The following is a 15587-nucleotide window of genomic DNA, read 5'->3' as shown; positions in this document are numbered from 1 at the left end:
TCTGTGTCTCTCTCTCTGTCTCTGTCTGTGTCTCTCTCTCTGTCTCTGTCTGTGTCTCTCTCTCTGTCTCTGTCTGTGTCTCTCTCTCTGTCTCTGTCTGTGTCTCTCTCTCTGTCTCTGTCTGTGTCTCTCTCTCTGTCTCTGTCTGTGTATCTCTCTGTCTCTGTCTGTGTCTCTCTCTCTGTCTCTGTCTGTGTATCTCTCTGTCTCTGTCTGTGTCTCTCTGTCTCTGTCTGTGTCTCTCTGTCTCTGTCTGTGTCTCTCTCTCTCTGTCTCTGTCTGTGTCTCTCTCTCTGTCTCTGTCTGTGTCCTCTTCTCTGTCTGTGTCTCTCTCTCTGTCTCTGTCTGTGTCTCTCTCTCTCTGTCTCTGTCTGTGTCTCTCTCTCTGTCTCTGTCTGTGTATCTCTCTGTCTCTGTCTGTGTCTCTCTGTCTCTGTCTGTGTCTCTCTGTCTCTGTCTGTGTCTCTCTCTCTCTGTCTCTGTCTGTGTCTCTCTCCTCTGTCTCTGTCTGTGTCTCTCTCTCTCTGTCTCTGTCTGTGTATCTCTCTCTGTCTCTGTCTGTGTCTCTCTCTCTGTCTCTGTCTGTGTCTCTCTCTCTGTCTCTGTCTGTGTCTCTCTCTCTCTGTCTCTGTCTGTGTATCTCTCTGTCTCTGTCTGTGTATCTCTCTCTCTCTCTGTCTGTGTCTCTCTCTCTGTCTCTGTCTGTGTCTCTCTCTCTGTCTCTGTCTGTGTCTCTCTCTCTGTCTCTGTCTGTGTCTCTCTCTCTCTGTCTCTGTCTGTGTATCTCTCTGTCTCTGTCTGTGTATCTCTCTCTGTTCTCTTGTCTGTGTCTCTCTCTCTGTCTCTGTCTGTGTCTCTCTCTCTGTCTCTGTCTGTGTCTCTCTCTCTCTGTCTCTGTCTGTGTATCTCTCTGTCTCTGTCTGTGTATCTCTCTCTCTCTCTGTCTGTGTCTCTCTCTCTGTCTCTGTCTGTGTCTCTCTCTCTCTGTCTCTGTCTGTGTATCTCTCTGTCTCTGTCTGTGTCTCTCTCTCTGTCTCTGTCTGTGTATCTCTCTCTCTGTCTCTGTCTGTGTATCTCTCTGTCTCTGTCTGTGTCTCTCTCTCTCTGTCTGTGTCTCTCTCTCTGTCTCTGTCTGTGTCTCTCTCTCTGTCTCTGTCTGTGTCTCTCTCTCTGTCTCTGTCTGTGTATCTCTCTGTCTCTGTCTGTGTCTCTCTGTCTCTGTCTGTGTCTCTCTGTCTCTGTCTGTGTCTCTCTCTCTGTGTCTCTGTCTGTCTATCTCTCTCTGTCTCTGTGTCTCTCTCTCTGTCTCTGTCTGTGTATCTCTCTGTCTCTGTCTGTGTCTCTCTCTCTGTCTCTGTCTGTGTCTCTCTCCTCTCTGGTCTCTGTCTGTGTATCTCTCTGTCTCTGTCTGTGTCTCTCTCTCTGTCGCTGTCTGTGTCTCTCTCTCTGTCTCTGTCTGTGTCCCTCTCTCTCTGTCTCTGTCTGTGTATCTCTCTGTCCTCTGTCTGGGTCTCTCTGTCTCTGTCTGTGTCTCTCTGTCTCTGTCTGTGTCTCTCTCGCTGTTCTCTGTCTGTGTCTCTCTGTCCTGTCTGTGTCTCTCTCTCTGTCTCTGTCTGTGTCTCTCTCTCTGTCTCTGTCTGTGTCTCTCTCTCTGTCTCTGTCTGTGTCTCTCTCTCTGTCTCTGTCTGTGTATCTCTCCTGTCTCTGTCTGTGTCTCTCCTCTGTCTGTGTCTGTGTCTCTCTCTCTGTCTCTGTCTGTCTCTCTCTCTCTGTCTCTGTCTGTGGTCTCTCTCTCTTCTCTGTCTGTGTATCTCTCTGTCTCTGTCTGTGTCTCGTCTTCTGTCTGGTTCTCTCTCTCTGTACTCTGTCGGTGTCTGTCTCCTCTCTGTCTCTGTCTGTGTCCTCTCTCTCTGTCTCTGTCTGTGTCTCTCTCTCTGTCTCTGTCTGTGTCTCTCTGTTCTGTCTGTGTCTCTCTCTCTGTCTCTGTCTGTGTCTCTCTCTCTCTGTCTCTGTCTGTGTCTCTCTCCTCTCGTCTCTGTCTGTCTCTCTCTCTCTGTCTCTGTCTGTGTCTCTCTCTCTGTCTCTGTCTGTGTCTCTCTCTCTGTCTCTGTCTGTGTCTCTCTCTCTCGTGTCTCTGTCTGTGTCTCTCTCCCTCGTCCTCTGTCTGTGTCTCTCTCTCTGTCTCTGTCTGTGTCTCTCTCTCTGTCTCTCGTCTGTGTCTCTCTCTCTGTCTCTGTCTGTGTATCTCTCTCTCTGTCTCTGTCTGTGTCTCTCTCTCTGTCTCTGTCTGTGTATCTCTCTGTCTCTGTCTGTGTCTCTCTCTCCTGTCTCTGTCTGTGTCTCTCTCTCTCTGTCTCTGTCTGTGTCTCTCTCTCTGTCTCTGTCTGTGTCTCTCTCTCTGTCTCTGTCTGTGTCTCTCTCTCTCTGTCTCTGTCTGTGTCTCTCTCTCTCTCTGTCTCTGTCTGTCTCTCTCTCTCTGTCTCTGTCTGTGTCTCTCTCTCTGTCTCTGTCTGTGTCTCTCTCTCTGTCTCTGTCTGTGTCTCTCTCTCTCTGTCTCTGTCTGTGTCTCTCTCTCTGTCTCTGTCTGTGTCTCTCTCTCTGTCTCTGTCTGTGTCTCTCTCTCTGTCTCTGTCTGTGTCTCTCTCTCTGTCTCTGTCTGTGTATCTCTCTCTCTGTCTCTGTCTGTGTCTCTCTCTCTGTCTCTGTCTGTGTATCTCTCTGTCTCTGTCTGTGTCTCTCTCTCTCTGTCTCTGTCTGTGTCTCTCTCTCTCTGTCTCTGTCTGTGTCTCTCTCTCTGTCTCTGTCTGTGTCTCTCTCTCTGTCTCTGTCTGTGTCTCTCTCTCTCTGTCTCTGTCTGTGTCTCTCTCTCTCTGTCTCTGTCTGTCTCTCTCTTCTCTGTCTCTGTCTGTGTCTCTCTCTCTGTCTCTGTCTGTGTCTCTCTCTCTGTCTCTGTCTGTGTCTCTCTCTCTCTGTCTCTGTCTGTGTCTCTCTCTCTGTCTCTGTCTGTGTCTCTCTCTCTGTCTCTGTCTGTGTCTCTCTCTCTGTCTCTGTCTGTGTCTCTCTCTCTGTCTCTGTCTGTGTATCTCTCTCTCTGTCTCTGTCTGTGTCCTCTCTCTCTGTCTCTGTCTGTGTATCTCTCTGTCTCTGTCTGTGTCTCTCTCTCTCTGTCTCTGTCTGTGTCTCTCTCTCTCTGTCTCTGTCTGTGTCTCTCTCTCTGTCTCTGTCTGTGTATCTCTCTGTCTCTGTCTGTGTCTCTCTCTCTCTGTCTCTGTCTGTGTCTCTCTCTCTGTCTCTGTCTGTGTATCTCTCTGTCTCTCTCTGTCTGTGTCGCTGTCTCCGTCTCCGCGTTCGCGTTTTGCCGCCGCAAGCGCGCGCCTCACCTCTGATTGGACAACGCTGCACGAGGTCGGAGGTCGCGGCAACGGCCACGGGAAGCGATTGCAGCCGAAACGCGATTTTAAAGTCAATACAAACAAGAATTAACCAAAATAAACTGTTCGCATTTGTGTTTATGTTGATAACGATTTAGCGTTACGTGTCAAATACAGCAGTTAGATTATTTGCTTCCTAAATGATCCAGTATAGCACTGAAAATGTACTTCAGTTCTTACACATAGCAGTTTATAGTTTCTAAGTTTAGAGGGAAGAAACTATGTGCGAGGCTTCCAGAGACAGGGGCGGGGCTACTCGAGCAGTGGGCGGGGCTAGCAGGCGAGTGGGCGGGGCCTGTGAGAAGTGGGCGGTGCCAGCAGGTGAGTGGGCGGGGCTTGTGAGAAGTGGACGATGCCAGCAGGCGAGTGGGCGGGGCTTGTGAGAAGTGGGCGGTGCCAGCAGGCGAGTGGGCGGGGCTTGTGAGAAGTGGGCGGTGCCAGCAGGCGAGTGGGCGGGACTTGTGAGAAGTGGGCGGGGCTAGCAGGTGAGTGGGCGGGGCTTGTGAGAAGTGGGCGGTGCCAGCAGGTGAGTGGGCGGGGCTTGTGAGAAGTGGGCGGTGCCAGCAGGCGAGTGGGCGGGGCTTGTGAGAAGTGGGCGGTGCCAGCAGGTGGGTGGGCGGGGCTTGTGAGAAGTGGGCGGTGCTAGCAGGTGAGTGGGCGGGGCTTGTGAGAAGTGGGCGATGCCAGCAGGCGAGTGGGCGGGGCCTGTGAGAAGTGGGCGGTGCCAGCAGGTGAGTGGGCGGGGCTTGTGAGAAGTGGGCGGTGCCAGCAGACGAGTGGGCGGGGCTTGTGAGAAGTGGGCGGTGCCAGCAGGTGAGTGGGCGGGGCTTGTGAGAAGTGGGCGGTGCCAGCAGGTGAGTGGGCGGGGCTTGTGAGAAGTGGGCGGTGCCAGCAGGTGAGTGGGCGGGGCTTGTGAGAAGTGGGCGGTGCCAGCAGGCGAGTGGGCGGGGCTTGTGAGAAGTGGGCGGTGCCAGCAGGCGAGTGGGCGGGGCTTGTGAGAAGTGGGCGGTGCCAGCAGGTGAGTGGGCGGGGCTTGTGAGAAGTGGGCGGTGCCAGCAGGCGAGTGGGCGGGGCTTGTGAGAAGTGGGCGGTGCCAGCAGGTGAGTGGGCGGGGCTTGTGAGAAGTGGGCGGTGCCAGCAGGCGAGTGGGCGGGGCTTGTGAGAAGTGGGCGGTGCCAGCAGGCGAGTGGGCGGGGCTTGTGAGAAGTGGGCGGTGCCAGCAGGTGAGTGGGCGGGGCTTGTGAGAAGTGGGCGGTGCCAGCAGGCGAGTGGGCGGGGCTTGTGAGAAGTGGGCGGTGCCAGCAGGTGAGTGGGCGGGGCTTGTGAGAAGTGGGCGGTGCCAGCACGCGCCACCTTTATCCGTTGAGCCAGAAATGTGGTAGTTTTACTGGTAGGGAACCTCCTGGTTACACCAGCCCACAGGGGATTGTTGTGTCCGTCCGTCGTGCAGGGAGGGGCTGGGTGGGGAGGGTGGGGAGGGGCTGGGTGGGGAGGGGAGGGTGGGGAGGGGCTGGTCATCCCGTGGTGCCCTTATAAAACTCAATGTTTAACCTACTCACGCCGGCTTGTGCCCGCCCTCAGTCGGGCATATTTGCGGAATACACCACGCCGCCGTTGACCGAGCAACCCAACGTTCCTACCAGCTCCCTGCGCAGGAATGTGTTAACTGTTCATCATACAGGTTGTTTGGGTTAGATCGCGTAACATTGAAAATGTCAACATTGAAAGTGTTGTGGCTTAGCTCTCCAACACATCATCGGTGTGCTGTACTCGTAACGAATTGGCACGTGCTGTTTACGTGACAAACCGTACTGATTGACTGTGTCGGGTGGTGGCGGGTTTAACGACACGTTTATATATTTAAGCGATCCAACCCAAAAAAACTGTATAATGCATGATATTGGTCGCGAAAGCCTCGGTGTTAAACAGTTTTAACTATTGTCTGGGGAGAATGGGCTCACGCTTAGCCGTGTGAATAAGACCCTATAGAAAACGGCATGGAATAGATACATCTATCGCTCCGTCGGTCGATAAATTAGTGCTACATAAAATAGAAAGTCAACATTTGTGGTCTTGTGGGAGTAACTGAGCCACTGCCATGGGTATGTGGCATTTATACAGCTTGGCTATCAAGAGGCGTGTGAGCCGTGCCACTGCTCGTCTGAGCAAAGAGGAACGCGATGTTCGGGGCCGTCCATAAATGACGTCACGCACCTGGTGGGGGGGGGGGGGGTCAGACATTTGTGACGATGTGTGACGAAGGGGGGGGGGGGAGTTTGAGAAATGTGACGTCACAGACAACACGTTCTACTTAAATATACTTTTTATATACTTTTTAATAAATTTTTTCTCCTACAACATCATAGTGCAGCGGCACATTAAATAAGCACTCTACAATGACAATAGTTTAAAGCGATTTGAAGCATGTTTTATTTTTTGTGGGGGGGGGGGGGGCAGAGCTTTGTGACGTCATATTTGAGGGGTGGTCTGACTTTTTGTGACGCCGTGTGACGATGGGGGGGGGGGGGTCAAAAATCGTCCAAAATCGCGTGACGTCATTTATGGACGGCCCCTTAGACTGCACGCTGGTGTCGCCCAAAAACACACGTGGAAGCGATAGCATCCCAACTTGTCCTTCGGTATCCATGACTCAAGAGGCCTAGTCACAGGCTCCGCGGCTGAAACACAACCCAGCAGGCCGTGTGGCTGGTGTGTAAGAAATACTATTACTTTTTAATGTACAGAGACGCATATGTGAAGAAGATGTATTGTCTGCTAATTTATGTTTAAACTCCCTCGCCTGGCATGCAGGAGGTCGTGGGTTCGATCCCAACCCTGACGCCTGCTGCTGTATATTTGGAGTTTGCGTGTTCTCTCTCATCATCATCACGGTGGCTAGGAGATGTTGACTACCTCGCCTGGTATACAGGAGGTCGTGGGTTCGATCCCAACCCTGACGCCTGCTGCATATTTGGAGTTTGCGTGTTCTCCCCGTGGTCACGTGGGTTTTGCTCCAGGTCTTTCCCTCCGCGTTTTGATTCACGCGTTTAGGGTATTTGGGCTGCTATATATTGCCACGCGATAAGCCACTTTGTTGAGCTATAATTTGTGGCCAGGTTACTTCTGAGTAAGAGCTACATAGCTCAGTGGGCCTTACCTGGGGGGAAAAAATATACTTTAGTTTTATAATATTATCCACAACACCTCTGATAATTTCCAGAACAGAGTGGTGATGCACGGTTAAACAGAGGCATCAGGAAAACCTTGGATGCAGGGAGTTTGACTCATGCACCTGCTGTTTGGCAAGATAACTTATAGGGATAACTAACCACTCTCACAAGTCTCGAAACTGGGAGAGAACAAAACGATTTGGAAACTCACACGTTCGTGATCATTAGGGCATTTATTTATTTAGTTTATTGGTAATCACAAAATAATGCATGCGATGTTCAAAAGTTGGTTGAAAAAAAATAATTTAAAAAAGGCACTATGAGCTAAATTTTACATCAGTTGGCAGAAACTGCATCGGTGTTTTCCCTCCAAAGCAGCTTTTCTGTGATGAAGTGCCTGGACCTCCCTCCAATGCGAAAATGCCTTCTCTGCCTAATTTGACCAATTTTAGTCAATAAACTACAAAACGTACTCCCCAATATATACCTCCAACCTCTCATATCCATCCCACCCTTGCAGCCTATTCCAGCTTGGACCCCGATCGTAATTGTAGTTTTATTTCTTTAGCCTATTCCCAAAACACTCACTACTGTTCACGTATTATAAGCATGTTATATTTTTTACAGTATGTTTAAAAACACAGGCTTACATAAACCTCACTACGTCATCCGTTTAAAATGCTGACAACATTTGTTTGCACATATGTTACATGTGAAACTGTTAAAGGGACAATTATATTTTTGGTGATAATGTGCCCAAAAAATATAGGCGTCATCACAACACATTTTCAATGTACGGTGTACAGGCAAAGCAATATATAATATACAAGATGCTGTTACATTTTACAAGGACATTTTTGAAAGCACACATCATGAACATTCACCTCTAGCAGCCAGTGAAGCATCAAAGGCCAGCACAGGTATTTTTTTTGGTTTTTGTTAAAAACACAATTTGCAGTACCTGTGCTCCATTTTTGTTCCACGTCTCGGAATGTTGGCGTCGCTGAACGTGAAATGGCTCGGAGAGACATTTATAATAAGCACACAGCATACTGCTCTCACCAAATGGACCGTGCCCCATATTCCCGACTGTTCAAATGCCTGTTGTTGATCTAGAGTTGAACTTTGACCCTCCGGCTAAATAAAAAAACAATCCCGAGTATTGGTGCATTTTTAGGATGATTTCTGGTCGTGTCGGCATGTCCACGCGCTCGCTCGCTCGCTCACACGCGCCACGTGTTAGCGATGGACAAATTGGACGGGGAAATAAATATCACCCAAAAACAGGGGAGTTGTACGGTGGCATGATGACTCATGGGGATGCACAATACCAGTTCATGCATACATAACCCTCGCACGATTGGAACGTGATCCAGTTAATTGGTAACACGTGAAATTCGTCCTTGGGTTGCACTATTAATGTACACAATTTAGAAGGGTACTGTTGTCTGACAGTATTCAGCTCATTTACAAAAGCTGTATTCCCACAGGCAATCAAACCAGGCTGCTTTTGGTTCCTGCATTCCACGAGTCTGAAAACCTGATTCAGATTTAACGACTTCAACGTCACACGTCGGTTTTCGCAGCCAATATGATTTTTGGAGTTAGGCCACGGAATGATAAGACGTTTAAAATGTATAATTGTCGCCGTAAGTAGTCGTTCACGACTGTGCAAGCTCAGCTGCAGGCGTCTTCATTCGTGTACCACTTTAACTTCCATCCGAGGCAGCACCGTGGCAATGGTGACGCGGTTGCTGCTGATGTTGCCCACATTTTCACACAATAAATGTAGGCAATTAATATATCAGCCGTATTTCTAACATCTAAAAAATAAAAAATAAACCTGTACAGTAACTTTCATGGGGAAAAAAAACACTTGTTCCGGTAATTTGTCATTATACAAACTCTTAACTGGCATTAAGATGTGGATTTAACCAGGGGAAGAGCATAACCGGCCACGTGGGCTCAAACCACCACTTTCTCTTTCATAAACAAACAAAAACTAAGTCATTTATAAGCCGTTAATATGTTTGCTTATTCTTGAGTACAATTGTTTACTCTACACTCTAGTTAAGATCTCTAAACTCTCGTCTGTGCTGCTGTCACCATGTGCCCGTGCAGAGTTCACAACTCTGCACGGGGGAGTCGGCGGGGGGGGGCATTCAATTACGGAGCCATCCCCACCACCGACATAAAAAAACAAAAAAACAATAAATGACTATACAACTCGATTTAAAACGACTATACACTCGCTTTAAAACGAACTTTTCTTTTTTACATGTCAGGGCAGATTGACAACGTGACACACTTGGCCTCAACACATTTTCATTGCCCCATTTGGAGGCAATGGAAACATCGACACGTTTTCACCAAATAAAAAATGAATGCGAAGGAATATTCACCGTGTAAAATTTGGTTAATAGAATATAAATATATATGTTAAGGTTAAAATTCGTTTGAATGAAATATTTACTTTATTAGCTTATGGAAAAGTAGGCACCAATTCCTCAGGAGGGCGGCTCTCTTGAGCTCCCCTCTCGTGGAGGCCTTTCCTCCAGCAGTGACGTAAGCGAGCACTTGCAGGGCTGCACTTTTAGCTCTTAGTAGCGGAATGCTTGGTAAAATATCTTCTGGAATTGTACTGAACAATCACAAGTCAAATATAGCATCGGTTGTTATGATGAGCCTCTGACGAAGCCACACGTAATACATCAGATTTCGTAAAAACTTGGGAAGATAAGCACGGTTGAGCCTGGATAATTCATTGGATGGGCGACCCCAATGCAACAAGTTGCGATGGAGCTGCGGAGCCACGTTTTGGGCATTGCAACACAATCCATGACCCCGCTGGAATCATATTTCTAAATGTGGAGGGAAAAACCGGAGGACCCGGAGAAAAATGCACGCGACCACGGGGAGAACACGCAAACTCCAAATATACAGGCGTTGGGGTCAGGATCGAACCCACGACATCCTCCATACCAAGCGAGGTAGTTAACATCTCGCCACCGCAGCGCCCCAAGCCACAGTGAGCAGCGTGGTGAAGTATGGTCAAACAGCCCCCACGACCCGCAACGCCTTGGGGAAGCCCCTCATCCAGTAGTGGATTGACACAATGGCTGGCTGCATATGCATCATGATGAACAGAGCATTCAGATACACACTGGGTGGATGAGCTAAATGTGGGCGCCAAGTGTCCAGATGCGTAGCTAGGGGGGGGGGGGGGGCAGGGGGGTACATATGTCCCCGGGCGCCAAGGTAAAGGGGCGCCAAAATGAGGCTTACAACGTGACATGATAACTTATTGCGGCGGGCGCGGCAGCCTGAAACTACTGCACAAATCTACACCTCAACCTAAAAGTTTATATATCCCGCCACACACAGCCGACATGTCATGTAATTACATTTTGGTATGTGATTAAACGGGGGGGAGCGCCAATTTTTATAGTTCGTCCCCGGGCGCAAATTATCCTAGCTACGCCACTGCAAGTGTCTGCATGTGAAATGGCTCATTGGTGAAGTGAATGATAACAGTTGACAGCTAACACGTGGCAGTGTTTCTACTCGTGCTTGTCTGCTCCCCTTCCCTACCTCTGAGCAACGCACAAAGCCGCAACACTTATTGGTTAAATAAAAAACAAGTAGTGACGCCATTACTTTGTAAAAAAAATAAACATGACAATTCAACGTTAAGTTATGAAATATTCCAGGATCCATTTAAGTCAAAACACCTTAAATCACAATGTTCTTATTTTTCTAGTCGCTTGCCATATTGGGCGTTGGGGCCACGACCGCTCACTCCACCAACATATCCTTGCCATGCTCTCTCCACTTCTCTCTGTCATTTTCAACGTCCGATCTTTTTTAAAGTTCGACGTCCGCTCAGATTGATGGTGCTGTATCTTCCCCGAGCGCAGCGGTTCCTAACCCCTTGCGTCTACAGACCACCGGTGGTCCGCCAAACTTTTGCAGACACTTTTTTTTGTTATAAAAAAAAATGCTATTGGGGTGGTCCGCAAATTTGTTTTGAGAGGTGATAGTGAGTTGGTTCACGAAAAAAGGTCTGGAACATCCCACCCGAGCACCTGCCTCAGTGTTCCCTCCACCAACATACTAAGCATGTATGCATGCGCAACTTCTTTCGCACCGTACGTAGCCAACCGTCTAAAAGTAGGTGCAATCTCTGGTCAGCTACTCTCAAGCGGAACCTAAGGGTGCTTCTACGCACCTGGAAGGTTTTATTAATGTAATAATGTCGTCGTTACAAAATGTAGTTACATTTTGAATAATAATTCAAGACCGCTTGTGTTGCGATTGAAACGTCGTGGGTTTTTTGCTTTTATTATTTTCAAATTTGTATTTACTTATTTTATCATTTTTGTTTGTTTTCTATCTACATCATTTTACCGAAAGAACCAATAATATAACAACTACACCCAGTTATGTGATAACAAACCTCAAGGGTTGCTCCCACTTCACGCGACTGCATTCAAAGAAAACTCCCACAAGGGGGCAGTGAATCTCTGCTTGAAACAAAAGTGGCGATGGTTATAAATTGACGCTTTCATTCCTGCTCAGATCAGTTCAAACCTCGCCGCACACACACACACGAGTAGTAGCAGCAGCAGATAAGTCACAGAAGACTCCACTTTCGAAAGTTGGATTATATTATCGAGGTCACCCCTTGTTCCGTCACAAGGTTTAGGCGTGGGGAGGGGGGGGGGTGGTACCTTTACACATTTGAGCATGCACCTCATACGGTCAAATGTACTCATAATTGACGGGTCATATCCCGGAGTTGCGAGTACAAAACAGCTGGACGTTCATTACAGTCTCTGCAAGACACCTACATCAAGAACGGTAGAAGCCATGCATTTACTGAAAACAATACACAACTCCAGAGCTCTGGGCAGTATACAAGCCCCTGAACCGAGAAACAGTATTTCCTCTGGACTGCACGTACCACCTGCTGCTGTAGAAGCCGCATGCATCCAGATGTATGATGATACGTGCAGTGTGTGTCCTGGAAAAAACCGTGGATGGATATACACCGTGGAGATTACAATGCACACAGACTCGCATTGGATGCACCGAAGCTGTCGGCCCATCAGCTCAAAAGAACCAAGTTGAGAAAATTGTGGTCATCCCAACATGATTTAGTTGTTTTCTCGCCTGCATTAATGTTTGTGTTGTACTGGGTTTCCGCGTTGTTTACAATTTTGGATTTCCCGTAGGGCCGCATATAACGGGATATTTTTTTTGACTGGGACCCATAAAAATGGGGGAAAGGGGGAGATTGAAACAAAAATTAAATGGCACTAATTACGCTTAAACAGAAAGTACTGACTTGCTAGCCACGTCTCCGCACTCGGCAGAATTGTCACACGCCAGGCAGTCCCAGTTTTTTTGTTGTTCCTCTGAAGTTACTTCAACTGCAGCATTCGATTGTGGGTTCCATCCATTAATGTCTCGTGATTTTCGGTGGCATCAATGTTTTTTTTGTTTCCATTTATTTTAGACTGTATTGTTTGTACATACGTTTTTATTGTGTACACGCAATATAACATCAGAGCTGCGTTGATGTAAAAGTTACCCTTTTAAAAAAATGTCAAATTAACATTACACATTGTAAAAATTGGATCGATTGGGCCTGCATTAAAATAACGGGATTAAAAAAAAACGGATATATGGGGGACAGTCATCCCCGATTAGAATGGTATTTCGAAGACGCACCATATACAGACCACTCCGCGTTATCTTACTGTCCACAACTGTTACACTCCAGGGCCTACGGCTACAGCGATGCAATATAAACAATGCACACGTCAAATCCCAACTCGCGTTCGCGGTGTCTTAATGATCGCCTGTAACGTTGTAGTGTGTGGTACACTCGTCAGTAATAACCCCCCCCCCCCCCCTGGCAAAGACACAACAGAGACCCTATTGCTCATTGAGGTGCAGTCATTTTTGCTCAGCGTACAGTGCATGTGGCTTCATAATGGCAGCTGTTGCTTCAAACGCGTGCGATGAATTATTAAGGAGCGAATCAATTGGGGGTGGATTTTTTTGCACGACAAGTACCCGGCCGTGTGACGCACAACTCCGTGACACCGACGGGCATGCACGGTCACAGAGCTGGGCCGCAAGTAGGGGGCCCTCTTTTTTGTACAAGGTGATTCATTTATAGATACCCCACTGATTTCTAACGACCCTGGATCTTTCTTCTCAACAGGTAGTAGAATACGGAACTGTGAAAGCCGACGGCTCTCATATCTTCTGACAGAGCAGAGTGTCACACGATTTACCGAGATTGGTGGAAGAAGTGTAGAGAATTACAAATAACGTAGCTTGTTTTTGTCTGATTCTTAATAATTCCCTATTACTTCGTGGGGTATTTATAAATAGTTAACCGTGTATCTACCGAGCCTGGAGACAGGGCCCAGAGACAGCGTTTAAAGATTCATAATTTCGTGTCGCTTGGACATTCTGGTGTTGACGAGTAACAGTGGAGTGTATTGAAGGGCTCTTCCATTCCGAACAGGCCTGGGAATCTCAATAACCAGTCTATGAGTTGCCACCGTCTGAGGTACAAAACAACTGCTTTGTACCTCAGAAGAGGGCAGAACTACAAGTAAATGCATTGCCTTGCGTTGTGTATCATTACCCAATTGACAAGAACCAGAAATGTTAACGTTCTGGGAAGACTTAAATATTTCATAGGACAGTAGCCTCACACAGAGGACAATCGTAGGGATGCCAGGACATGTGCCAACACTTGGCCCGAACCCCTCATTCAGCACAGACCTCCCTCTCACTCCCACCTGACCTGCAGCTTCCACGTGTAAAACAATCTCTATATCTCACTGCTAGAGGGTGCTTAGGGTTGACAGGTTCTGGCCTAGAGAGCAATCTCAAAGCTGTACGTGGGGGCGGCAGCAGTGGCGGCCTGGTCCTGCTCCACAGCCAGCGGTAGATCCGTGTAGGAGTCGGCCATATTGTAGGTTGGCATGGACATGAACTCGTGGATGGAGGCGCTGAGGTCGGGGCTTTGGAATCCCTCGAAGAGCGAGCTACGGAACGCTCTTACTACGTGGATCTGCAAGGCAACGAGAGAGGAAATAGTTTGCGATGGGAGTAAAAAAAACAACCGCCACAAATGTGTGCCATATGGCGCAGTGCAACTTTAGAGCATTATAACTCTCCAATGTATTCTAGTTTTTTTTGTAGCTGTACAACACAACGGCGAAAAGCTCGTTGTAGTGTCCATGGGAAAATTTACAGATGTTTTTTTTTTATAATCCTGGGTAATCGTTAGGTAAGCCAACTGGCTGAGGAGTTATTTTGTATCATCATTCTGCACAGAATGTTATTCTACAGTTTTTATATATTAGGATATACATATTCTAGTTGTTTTTAAACACTTTATTTCACTGTAAATAATAATGTACATTGACCGACCAATTTCCAAACAGGCAACAACTTTACTGGAGACAAGAGTTGTCCTCTCATCAGTCTGTGCCTTGTTTGTGTTGGGACCGATTTGGGAAGTTTAGAGATATGTATGAGTAATGATGGTAATGATAAGGAAAATGGTGAAAATGGTCACATGAAAGACTGACAATTCCATGACAAATTAAAACAAACGTTTCAACAACCATACACACATAACCGTACACACATAAACAGCATAATAATACATCACGGCAATTCAAATTAAACAGCCAAAGGCAAATGAAGATCAAGTTACGAGCATCGACAATAACGCAGTCTGCATACCAGTATAAAATAAATAGTAAAACAATGAAGAATAATCATGCGCATGTGTGGATTCTGTAACAATTTCCAACATGCGTTTGTCTTCAGAAATATTTAATTATCGATATGCCAAATGGGGAGAGCTGTCAGGGCAACACTAATTTATAAAATTGCAAATATGTAGTTCTGTTTGCTCTGGTTTGTCTGCATGCTTTTGGCAATCTCCCTTTGGCCAATCAATGTGTTCGGTATTCAATAGGGCAAGTGCCCAATAGCGACACAATTTAATACGAGCGGTTCGATCATATTGGATCATTATTTGCAAGTGTTATAGTGCCAGCCGCGTGACGGGCGGACGGAGATAATGCTTTGACGCTTTCGAATGTAGTGGTAGAGGGTTAAACATGAAATGCTTGACATTTAAAATATATATAATTGCAAAAAAGCCGCCCATACGCACGCAGGCACGGTGGGTAAGAGGTGGTCAGTATGTGGGAAATGGCATGTGACATATTCGTGAGAATAAATGGCACATGCAAAACCACTCCCAAGCATATCCTTGTGGAAAAAAAATAAACGCGGAGTGTTGATTGCAGCAGCACTCTCTAACTCAGTAGCGTGAATCCAACACCCAGACAAGAAATTGTTTACCATAACACACACATGTACACACCGAACCGAAATAAAGGACATTTATAAAATTATAGTTTAGTCACATTAGGTGGCAACTCCCGTGGTCAAAATTGCAAATTGAGCAGAACGAGCTCCGGGCATTGCCTTCGTTGACCGCATTGTAAGGCTGGCATGAGTCACCGTGCCATGTGGTGGCACATGGCCATTATTCAGAAAATTGTCGGCAAGGGTTGATGTATGACATAGAGGTTTGTGAAAATCCCAAACCCTCCAGGCTACGTGGTGGCCAGGACCTATTAGTACAAGAAATGGTTGCTCAAAGCCACCTGTGCAGAGCGTTGAGTGTTACTGCCTCTTATGCAAGCGCTGTCTCCGCGTTTCCAAATTAACTCTATACGAGTGGCTCTGAGAGCTAATCTGTGTCAGCGTTATCCCCTCGTGCGTGCCTTTTCTCTGGGTACACCAGTTTTCTCCCACATGCAAAACAATCACTAAGTACGGCAGAACTGTCCAAACATCCCAATGCAGCAACCCTCCTGGGACACTGTGTCTTGAAACTCAGTGAGGCTTCGATGGATTAAGAAAATTACATTATTGT

General features: G+C 47.4%; 1 protein-coding gene across 6 annotated transcripts in view; it reads right to left on the bottom strand.

Moving 5' to 3' along the window:
- Positions 1–6798: 6798 nt before the first annotated feature.
- Positions 6799–15587, bottom strand: part of LOC133349383 (plasma membrane calcium-transporting ATPase 2-like) — a 94394-nt gene continuing 85605 nt past the window's right edge. For 5 of the 6 annotated variants that reach the window (XM_061562763.1, XM_061562766.1, XM_061562762.1 and 2 more), the window contains one exon: positions 6799–13697. In XM_061562763.1, coding sequence (XP_061418747.1) covers positions 13500–13697 — 198 coding nt within the window. In that variant the 3' untranslated portion in view covers positions 6799–13499. The remainder of the gene's footprint in view (positions 13698–15587) is intronic. The other variant, XM_061562767.1, reaches the window with a different exon arrangement.

Source organism: Lethenteron reissneri, chromosome 30 (assembly GCF_015708825.2).
Source record: "Lethenteron reissneri isolate LAM-NWPU_2019-01 chromosome 30, ASM1570882v1, whole genome shotgun sequence".
Lineage (NCBI taxonomy): Eukaryota > Metazoa > Chordata > Hyperoartia > Petromyzontiformes > Petromyzontidae > Lethenteron > Lethenteron reissneri.
This window is presented reverse-complemented; position numbering and strand designations above follow the sequence as displayed.